Here is a 10,332-nt window from a genome sequence, read left to right on the forward strand (position 1 = left end):
CTGCACAAGTTAAATTAATCTTTTCTTTCTTACATCCTATAGCTAATGTCTCACTGAACTGCAAACATTATTATAGATAAACCATAGGAAGGTCATTTGGTTAAAAGCAGAAAATATGATCATTGGCAGTATCTAGCACATTATATCACAGAACTTTCTTATAGGTGGCGCACAGGACTCAGTTTTGTTTAACATTGTCAGTTGTGGTCACTCACATGCTTTGCTGATTTTTTTCTAGGTACACGAAAATGAAGACTGCCACCAATATCTATATTTTCAATCTTGCACTGGCAGATGCCCTAGCAACAAGTACTCTGCCATTCCAGAGTGTGAATTACTTGATGGGAACATGGCCATTTGGTACAATCCTCTGTAAGATCGTTATATCCATAGACTACTACAATATGTTCACCAGTATCTTTACACTCTGCACCATGAGTGTGGATCGCTACGTAGCTGTTTGCCACCCAGTTAAGGCCCTTGATTTCCGTACCCCCAGAAATGCCAAAATTGTCAATGTCTGCAACTGGATTCTTTCTTCTGCCATTGGCCTGCCAGTTATGTTCATGGCAACTACCAAATACAGGCATGGTAAGTCTGGCTTTCATTCTTAAATTGAGTATTTCAGTGTTTAAACTCCTTTCCACATTATTTCACTTTATTGTAGAGGTGTTGAATTAACTTCCAATTTTCAATTTGTGGAAAGTAGATGTCAGGGTAAATGGAGCCCTTCATAAATTTGCATCTGGGTGTAGCTGACTGGACACGGCACTGCACATGATCTGTCTTTTACAACAGGCAGTTCTAGCTCCTGTGGATTCATGCAAGTGTATCTGCCCCACACAGTTACTGTAGTGTTTGGAAAAACATCTGTGACTGCCTGCCTTCTGCTATGAGGTGTATATGCACTGTCCTATGGCACAGAAGCCTGTGCTTTACCCAGGATATTCCAACTGAAGTAGATGCTCATTTTGCACCTAGTATGGCAGGACATGATACAGAACAGAGGGCACATTCTTGATCACTGGTTCTCAAAGACCTTCCATGAAGTCCCATGCATCTCAGCATAAATCCAAACTCCCCACTGTGCACAATTACCAAGTGTCATGTCATCTTCTTCCCCATTGCCCTGAAATGCCCAGTCTCAGCAGATACAGCAGCGGCTAAACCATCTTTCTTTTAGCCAGGTTTTATACTAAAAGTTAACATGAGTCAAAGTTTAAGCATTTATGACAATTCAGCTCTTTTTATTGTCTAATATACATGCAATTCCAAGCAAAAAAACATAGAAGAGAACACATCACTTCGGTTTTGTTTTTCTAACTGATGCTTCAAACATGTTTTGCAGCACTGTGTCCTGTCAATCTTTGTGCTGATGACAGGTCACAGATTACTTCATTTTATCTGTTTACTTAGCAAATCTTCATGCATTTGCCCGCAACATTTAACGAAAAAGGTTTAAAGAAAAGCAAATGAAACACTGACTTGCTTGTTCTTCTCTGATGTTTTCTTTTTTTCTCTAGGCTCTATTGACTGCACACTTACATTCTCCCACCCCGCATGGTACTGGGAGAACCTCCTGAAAATCTGTGTGTTCATCTTTGCCTTCATCATGCCAGTCCTGATCATTACCGTGTGCTATGGGCTGATGATTTTACGCCTAAAGAGCGTTCGCATGTTATCTGGCTCCAAAGAGAAGGACAGAAACCTGCGGAGAATCACGAGGATGGTTCTTGTGGTGGTGGCGGTGTTTATCGTCTGCTGGACCCCCATCCACATTTATGTCATCATTAAAGCCCTGGTCAACATCCCAGAGACTACTTTCCAGACTGTCTCCTGGCACTTCTGTATTGCTCTAGGGTATACAAATAGCTGCCTTAATCCAGTCCTTTATGCATTTCTAGATGAGAATTTCAAAAGGTGTTTCAGAGAGTTCTGCATCCCCACTTCCTCCACCATTGAACAGCAAAACTCCACCCGAGTCCGACAAAACACTCGTGACCATGCTTCCACTGCCAACACTGTGGACAGGACTAACCATCAGGTATGACTAGCAGTGGAGATGTCATCTCTGGATCCAGGCCTCCCGCTTGGAGATGACATGTATTCTGAAGTTACGGTTTATACTGATTTCTAGCTATTATTTGAAGGTCTAAACACCTTCAGGGTTATATTTCAAACTGCTTATGTACACACAAAGACCCCCATCCTGCATGTTGCTAGTTGTTTTGTCCTCTAGTTGATGTTCAGAAACTGAGGGCTCTCAAAGGTACCTTGCATGTTTGGGTCCAGTGTGCATGCATACACACAGCACACCAAGCAGTGTTTCATTTGCAGGATGTTTACAACAGGTGACTGCTTTAGAACTGCTTGGAGAATAATCACATTTCCCTATTCATACTCCTTGTCTGCTGAGAGAGACAGGAGTGGGACAGAATATATTCCCCGCTTCTTCTCCCATTGCAACTTTGAATAAAAAAGAAAAACCGTGCCTGTACACTTTGGTTGATGTAGAAAGACAGCCAACCTGGCCTTGATTGTCTTGGAAGACGTGAAAGATGTAGACAAAGGCTTGTCTACCTGCAATTCTTGTATCAGATAATTATCTGTGTTGGCTAGGGTGGGGTTTGAGAGATATATATACACATATAAATATATATATACACGAGAATAGAATAGAATAGAATAGAATAGAATAGAATAGAATAGAATAGAATAGAATAGAATAGAATAGAATAGAATAGAATAATATTTCAGTTGGAAGGGACCTACAACGATCTTCTAGTCCAAATATGGAGTATTGTGCCATTTTGCTATTTAAGGTATACTGAGAATATACCTTTTCCATTCAGAAAAAACTTTTGAGTAGAGATTTTATGGCACAGCAGATATCAAGATTTTTTTTTTTTTTTCGTTCAGCCTGGTTTTGCTTAGCTTTTGCAAAGAAACTCTTTTGTTACATGTTCAACATCTGTGTTCTTGTGATTAGTCCTGAAAATTTCCAATCCACATCCCTTAGTTAACATCAAGCAAACCGGGAAGGTAAATATTAACATTTGTGAAAGTAACTCACACTCATCAGTGCTAGAAAAAGTTCATATTGCCTCTGTAATTCATTAAAAAAAAAGAACAAAAGGCACAAGACCCATTCGTTCTTTGTAGGAATATACTTACTTAGGTTGCTCCTACACCAATTTCTTGCTGCTGCCACATCAGCACCAAGCTAGCTGTCTCTGTGGTGCAGAATTCACTGGCTTCTTGTGAAAGCAATCCCATACCTGCCGCTCTGCTGCTGCCAGGAAGCCCAGGTCAGAATGTTACCACCTCCAAACAGACAAAATAGTCATTGCATGGGAAAAGAGGACAGAGCAGGCTGAAGGCGAAGGGGAAGCTTTATTAAGAATCTGCAGTTGGTGGTGTAGTTCACCAGCATCTGATTCACCCATGCCAAACTGTGGGCTGTGAAATCAGTCAGCACCTGCTCAGTCTTACGCACACTTTGGTGGTGGAGCTGAGCTGCCAAACTTGGCATAGGCGCGCACATGTATGTATGTATGTATATACGTGTAGTATTTACTAGGTGTAGCAAAAATTTATTAGGCAGATTCATCTGTTAATGATGCATTTGTAACCCTCAGTGAAGCCAATTTTGTGCATGTGTCTGACAGCAAGATTGTGTCCATATTGTGTCCAATTGTGTACAATTCCAGCCTTTTACAGTGGAGTGTATATGTACACATCTTCTACATTGCATTATGCTTCTTTATATTATTTTTAAGAAAGCCATAGCCTTCTAAACTTCTGCCCTTAGCAAAGACTGATGTGGTACTTACTGCCCGGAGGCTGAGTGAAATGAAGCCTGTTTTCCTGGGCACTGAGCAAACACAGAGTAGAAGATGATCCTTCCCACAAAATTTTTTCAACCTGCACCAATGAGTGAAAGAACCAGCTGAGGCAGAAGTAGACCAAGCAAGTGAAGTGACCTGTATAGTGGCAGTAAGGAAGAAGCTAGTCTCATAGCTGGGTTCTTGGTTGGTTGGGTGAGTCGTTTCTATTTAGGGAATAGTGATGGAATTACTTAAGAGATAAAATACATGTGAAGGGGAAGATGCTGAAGGGAAAGGAAGGTGAGAGGAAGAGTGTAGAGATGAAAGGGGAACATCATGAGTGAGATCAGAGTGAAGCAGAAAGGAAGGAAACTGAAGCAAAGAGCCAACATGCATGGAACAAAAAAAAAGTGTGCGCAGAACTGTAAGAAATCATGTGACTACCCAGCTTTGGCTACTTCTGTAGCTCTTTCCAGAAACTAGCCAGCAGTTTCCCACAGAGCCATGGAGAAGACAACAACACTTGGGAGCTCATGTGCTCATTGGTGTGTGGACAGGTCTCTTTGAATGGTCTGGTATTTGAAAGAATATATGGCCATAAATGAGCCCAATTTCATTACCCTTACCACTATCCCTGCTGTCCTTGCTTCGGCAGCTGCTGCTGCTCCTAGTTTATTTCTGCCAGATGTGCTCACTGGATCCTGACCTCAGCCTTCTCACTGTTGTGCTCCCTGGAGTACAGCCCAGTAGCTATTGGGTGCAGTCTTTCTCACTCTCCACAAAGTCTATAGAACACATTCATACCAAGCCATATTCAAACTTCAATATTAAACTTAATTTCTTTTTTCCTCCAGAAAACATTTCTGTAAAAGACAATATTTTTGCTGCCTGTTACTATCAGAATGACAGACAAGGTTGTAGGACTAATCTACACTTAAAAGGTTCTCTGGGATAGTATTTACAAGTATAACATCTAATATTTTTTATTATTATTAATTTTTAAACAGAGAAAGCCCTATGGTAATTGCAGCTTTTGCTCTCAGAAAAGAAAAAAAAATTAAAAATGAACAAACAAACCACTGTTTCCTCAAACAGTGAGCCTTTGTAAATTCTATTGAGAGGGCATGCTTTTCACAGGTCTTTTCTATACAAGAAAGTCTAGCTGATATATCTGTATTGATTGAAGTATACTGACAAGCTATTTCTTGTATAGATGAGGCCTTGGAGAGCATGTGATATGAATTCTAATTGTAAGACTGTATAGTTCAAGTCATTTTCAAAGAAACAGATGTTTTACAAGTTGATTTTTTGCCAAGTGAGAATTATTTACTCCTGCTAACGTTAATGAGAACTGCAAGCACTCAATCGCTCAACAGCTTAGGGCCTCACACACTTAAAGCACTTCAAAATAAGTGGAAGAAACAATGGAGTTTTCTGTCAGTGCAAAAGTAATATCAGGAAACATCACAAAATTTCATATTATTCTGAATAGGACATCATGAAGAAATTCTTCAGGGAGAGGGTGGTGAGGCACTGGAACAGGTTGCCCAGAGAAGCTGTGGATGTCCCATCCCTGGAAGTGTTCAAGGCCAGGCTTTGAGCAACCTGGTCTAGTGGAAGGTGTCCCTGCTCATGGCAGGGGGGTTGGAACTAGATGGTCTTTAAGGTCCCTTCCAACCCAAACCATTGCATGATTCTATAAATTATCATACTGGCCTTTTGCCTACTCTATTGTTCTTTGGCAATGCCAAAAAGATCCAGACTAAGAGTTTGACTATTGTTTTATCAGCATTTACAAAAAGTGGAAGAGCAGAACAAGTTCAACACTCCTCCAGATATACAGGTTGTTTCAAATGCACAAAAGAACATCAGATCCATAACACTGACAGTGTGAGCATTTGTAAAAATAGTGTGTGCTCAGTGAAGCGACATAATTCTGAGGGAAAAAAGACAGTGGCTGATCAGGCATGCAAAAACTGTAAGTGTTGTAAGACTGAGAGGTTTCACATCTGTGGGGGATGTATCCTGTGTTACACTCAATTAACTCTGGGGTAAAACGCGTAGGTTACATTTGTTCCAAAGTGAGTGTGAAGTCTTGGCTCACTTAAATTTTCAAGGAGGCGTATGCAATCTTGTAAGTACATTTGCGTGAAGAGTTAGAGTAGGAGTGATGGAATCCTGGAAAAATTGCCTGCAAAGCAGAACTGCTTACTTCAAACTTTTCTCTGGATGACCCAGTATTGGTGGGGAATAGTAATAAAGGTCCAAATACTAGCTTTTGCAAATGGCTGAAATTTTTTTATGTTATTGACATTAACCTAATTCATAATAAAGACCTTGGAAAATGCTCTGAAGTAGCTTTTACTTCAGATGCTCAGAGATTTTCTGCATTAATCTATCTCCTAGATTAAAAGAAGTTTCAATATTTTTTAAAATTTAAAATTAAATGATTTTTTGCCCCCAAGAAGTGTGTTTTCCAAATACCTTTTTTGTTAATATTTGTCTATCAATAACAAAAAACTCCTAAATACTTAGAAAAAAGGTGGATTTTTAATAATTATAGAAATCTGAGAATTCGAATTTGCTTCAGTGAGTTAGTTTCTTTGTGACCAACTTAACTTTTTATAGCAGCCTCACCTAAATGTGTCCAAGCAACTAAGCAAATTATGTATCGGCACATTTTCAGGACTATTTAGTCTTCCAATGTAACTATTTTTTTATATTTTTAGCTTCTGATGCTTTCTCCTAAACCACTGAAGTGTTTAAATGCCATAATGGAAGCTGCAAATTCTCCTCATATGCTGAAAGTGAGGCCTCACATATGTTCAGTAGCGAGAAGCTCTGGTATTTGTGCTTAGCCCTGAAAGTTTGCCCTTCTTGCTTGGATTGACAGCCACGTGGAAAAATAAAAAGGATATTGTAGTAAAAAAAATTTTTTTAAGTTCAAACAAGGAAAATTGAAAGCTAGTTTCACTTTGATTAAATAAATGAAGAAAGTACTTATATTTTCTTTTTCCCAGTGCTATATGTCACATACAATGCTGGGAACGCTGGTGAGTCCTATGCAGAAACATGACAACATCTGGACAGATTCTGTAACTCCAAACCTTGGCAGATTTACATCTACCTATGTTAATAGAGAATGGCCTTTCTGTGTATTTTAGAAAATGGGCATATCTCTTTTGTAAATAATACTGCATTTCAATAATAATGATAAAGTATTGTTTTCTTATAAAGCCCATTTCTGGCAAGATAATGATATCTGTAATAATTGTCTAAATTCAATAGATCCTTAAAACTGGGGTTTGTTTTATAGCTGATTTGCACTGACAAGTGCTCTTTGTGAATCTTTTAGGTAACAGAAAACAGATTGTGTTTGTCAGACAATTTCATGAAAGGAAACAAGAATAAACTATGCTGTAAGAACCAGAACTAACTGAATGGCTTCTAAGGATGCCTGTGTTTGTGGTGTTTCTTAAACTGTGAATTAGAATAAACAGGGGGAAAAAATTCCAATATTTTTTCCTGCATAAATTTGAAAAGCCTCATTGGTAAAAAAATTTAAAAAAAAAGAAAAGTTTCTATTGTACCTAATCCATAAAGGTAAATGAATAGGGACTTCAGAATTCATTTCTGCATCTAGGCTTCAAAAGACAGGGACAAATACATTAAGGACATCAGTTTCTGGCCAAAATGACCTGAGGAGAAATATTCCCAGTACAGAATAAAGAAAATCCTTAGACATAGGATGTTGAATCAAAAAAGCATTTGAGTTATGTTGTGGCCTTGGAGAAATTTATCTCCAGATCTGAAGTCCTAACAGCCTCCCACTCAGCTGAACATGCTTGAGAAGCCATCCAGTTAGAAGATGCACTTTCCTTCTCCCTGCCCCAAAACCCTTACCCAGGTGCTGTTACGTTCATAAAAGCACGCTCTTTCTCCTGTCTCAGTCAGGCTTCATCTGTGACTATTTTCCATGCCATAAACCCTTTATTGGCAGTGCCTCCTACCCTGTTTTCAGCAGGTTCTGGTGCTGCAGGGCACCGTTTGCTGGGCAGTAAAAAGGGCCGTAGGCTTTCAGGAGGTACTGTGCAGTAAGCAGGTTTTCTTGATGAAAATATCCATAGCGCCATTGTGCCTCTGTGTGAATGGGACTTAACGTGGACACTGTGGACACACAGGGCTGAGACGTTGTTGGGTTTGTTTGTTGATGTGAACCCATCTCACACAGAATTTAAATTGGACTTTAACTGCACTCCAGAAGTTAGCCAATGTACAGATTTGAACACAGAATATATCATCTAAAATACTAACTCCCCTGAAATTCCTACAAAAAAGAGCACAAGGAGGGAGCGAAATCATTCCATACTCATGAAATTTGTAGAAGGTTCCCCTCTAGAAAGAAAATGACTGGCTTGTTATGAATTATATTCTAATTCAAATTTCAGATCTATTAACATCTTTGTCTTCGAAGGTCAGACATGAAACTTTTCTGTGATCATTTCCTCTAACTTTGTTGTTTTATGGCAAAGTCTTGCCTGACTCCCTGGGTTACCTGTTTAGCTTTATACAGCAGGAGAGCAGCTGCAAGTGATAAGTAAATTCCTTCTTCAAAACAAAACAAAACAAAACAAAACAAAACAAAACAACAAAACAAAAAACAAAACAAAACAAAACAAAACAAAACAAAACAAAACAAAACAAAACAAAACAAAACAAAACAAAACAAAACAAAACAAAACAAAACAAAACAAAACAAAACAAAACAAAACAAAACAAAACAAAACAAAACAAAACAAAACAAAACAACAAAACAAAAACATATGCACACACACACACAAACTTGTGGGTGGGAAGGAATCAAGTAATTGTTCATTGTATTTGCAATTTCTTTCCTTTCAGTTGGAACTTCGAGAAGCTGAAACTACTCCACTGCCGTGACAGGGTCTCCTGCCGCATAGCTCTCAAAGCAATTGCACACCAGTGCCACGGTGTGTCTGGGCAGTATGCTACGGGAATGTGTAGGATACACTTTCCCACAAAAAAAATACCACAGAGGAAAGTGCCTGCTTTTCCAGCCTGATAAAAATTGCTTCTGCAGCACTTCTACATTGCGCATAACAGAAGCAGGAAACTTAACAGCCAGCAGAGCCAAGAGATATGGGGTCTTGCCAGGCTCCAGTGTTCAAAAGAGACATGTTTACCAGGAACACTTACATTAGTCTAAATTAAGATACTGTACCTGTAGCAATCTGACATGCTCTTGACAAGTTACAGTGATGTTAAATAGGTTGGAAACAAAAATTCAAAGGCTAGACAACTGTAGTTTGAAAAACGAAAGTGAGCTTTTAATGATGGGAAATAATGGGAAATTAAGTTATAATACTGTTGGGTACTCGATTTACTCTTAAAGTTTATTTGTAGAGGTGTTTTCTGTGCAGGCTATTTGTGTGTTGAAGTCGAACAACAACATCTATAACAACACATTTGCAGTTCAAGAGGTCTTCTCTTACAAGGATTGCATGTTCCAGAGTTTCAAAGGGAAAATATTTCTTTCAGTGCTCATTTAAGGAAAAAAAAACCTCAAGCTTTGCCGCCTGCTTCTATTTCTCACATTAAAGAATAGACTTTAAAATCAAAACAAAGAGCTATGACTTCTTCTAAGAGACCATACAGAAAATATTCCATCTTGTTATTGACTGCCAAGTGACCCCCAAAACAGCATAGACTCTATTAACATAAACTCCAGTGTAAATAGAAATCTAGTGATAAGCCTGTCAGACCTAGCACAGGCTGATGATGACTTCTCTTTCAACTAGTTTTTCAAATTTCAACTGTCCTGTCAGCAACATTTCAAATGTGTAAGTCATTGACAGTCCCTATGTGAAGTGCTTGGAGCAGTTAATTCATTAGACTTTTTTTTTTTTTTAAGAAAAAAATACTACATTTTGTCAGAAATCTTTTTTTTTCTTAACTAAACCCATATATTTGCTTTTCTAACTAACGTAATACATTCTGCATCTCCATTTTGTACTAGCTGTTAGAACACATTAAGGTTTATTAACAAAACATTGTAATGAAGTAAATGCCACACTAGTTGTTTTCTAGTATGAAAAATAGAAATATCCATGTAGATAATTTGTGGTGCAATGGTATTTTCTAGCCACTGTTTGTTACTTGCTTTGTAAATAAATCATCTGTAGCTAACCAGGAGAAAATGTACTTTGATGAATTTAAGTGTATTCTGAACTACCAATCTATGATACAGGGTGGGGTTTTTCTTTTAATTTCTGCAGTCAAAATGTGCTTCTTAATTTCATTGTTAAAATCTATGTAACAATACACTTTTAATGTGAAATTGTTTGTTTCTGCCATGGACTGTGTAATAAACAATGAAGGCCAAATCCTTGCAACTTGTAAATTAAAGTAATAGCTGAGTTTCATCAGTTTGTTGCAGCTAAATATGTAGCCCTTTAAATCAGCAGCATATGAAACTAAGAATAGC

The 10,332-nt window shown here is 38.3% G+C and overlaps 1 protein-coding gene across 1 annotated transcript; it reads left to right on the top strand.

The window, feature by feature from the left end:
* Positions 1–242: 242 nt before the first annotated feature.
* LOC104504839 (mu-type opioid receptor) lies at positions 243–8,871 on the top strand. The gene is made up of 3 exons (XM_010147993.1): positions 243–591; positions 1,524–2,044; positions 8,730–8,871. The coding sequence occupies exons 1-3, from the start codon at positions 249–251 to the stop codon at positions 8,766–8,768; spliced, it is 903 nt and encodes a 300-aa protein (XP_010146295.1). The 5' UTR covers positions 243–248; the 3' UTR covers positions 8,769–8,871.
* Positions 8,872–10,332: the final 1,461 nt, after the last annotated feature.

Source organism: Eurypyga helias, unplaced genomic scaffold, assembly GCF_000690775.1.
Source record: "Eurypyga helias isolate BGI_N326 unplaced genomic scaffold, ASM69077v1 scaffold2123, whole genome shotgun sequence".
NCBI classification, from domain to species: Eukaryota; Metazoa; Chordata; class Aves; order Eurypygiformes; family Eurypygidae; genus Eurypyga; species Eurypyga helias.

Coding starts and splice junctions, on each gene's coding strand:
- LOC104504839 (XM_010147993.1), top strand. CDS start 249: ATGAAGACTGCCACCAATATCTATATTTTCAATCTTGCACTGGCAGAT. Junction 592..1,523: donor AACTACCAAATACAGGCATG/GTAAGTCTGGCT, acceptor TTTTTTCTCTAG/GCTCTATTGACTGCACACTT. Junction 2,045..8,729: donor TGGACAGGACTAACCATCAG/GTATGACTAGCA, acceptor CTTTCCTTTCAG/TTGGAACTTCGAGAAGCTGA.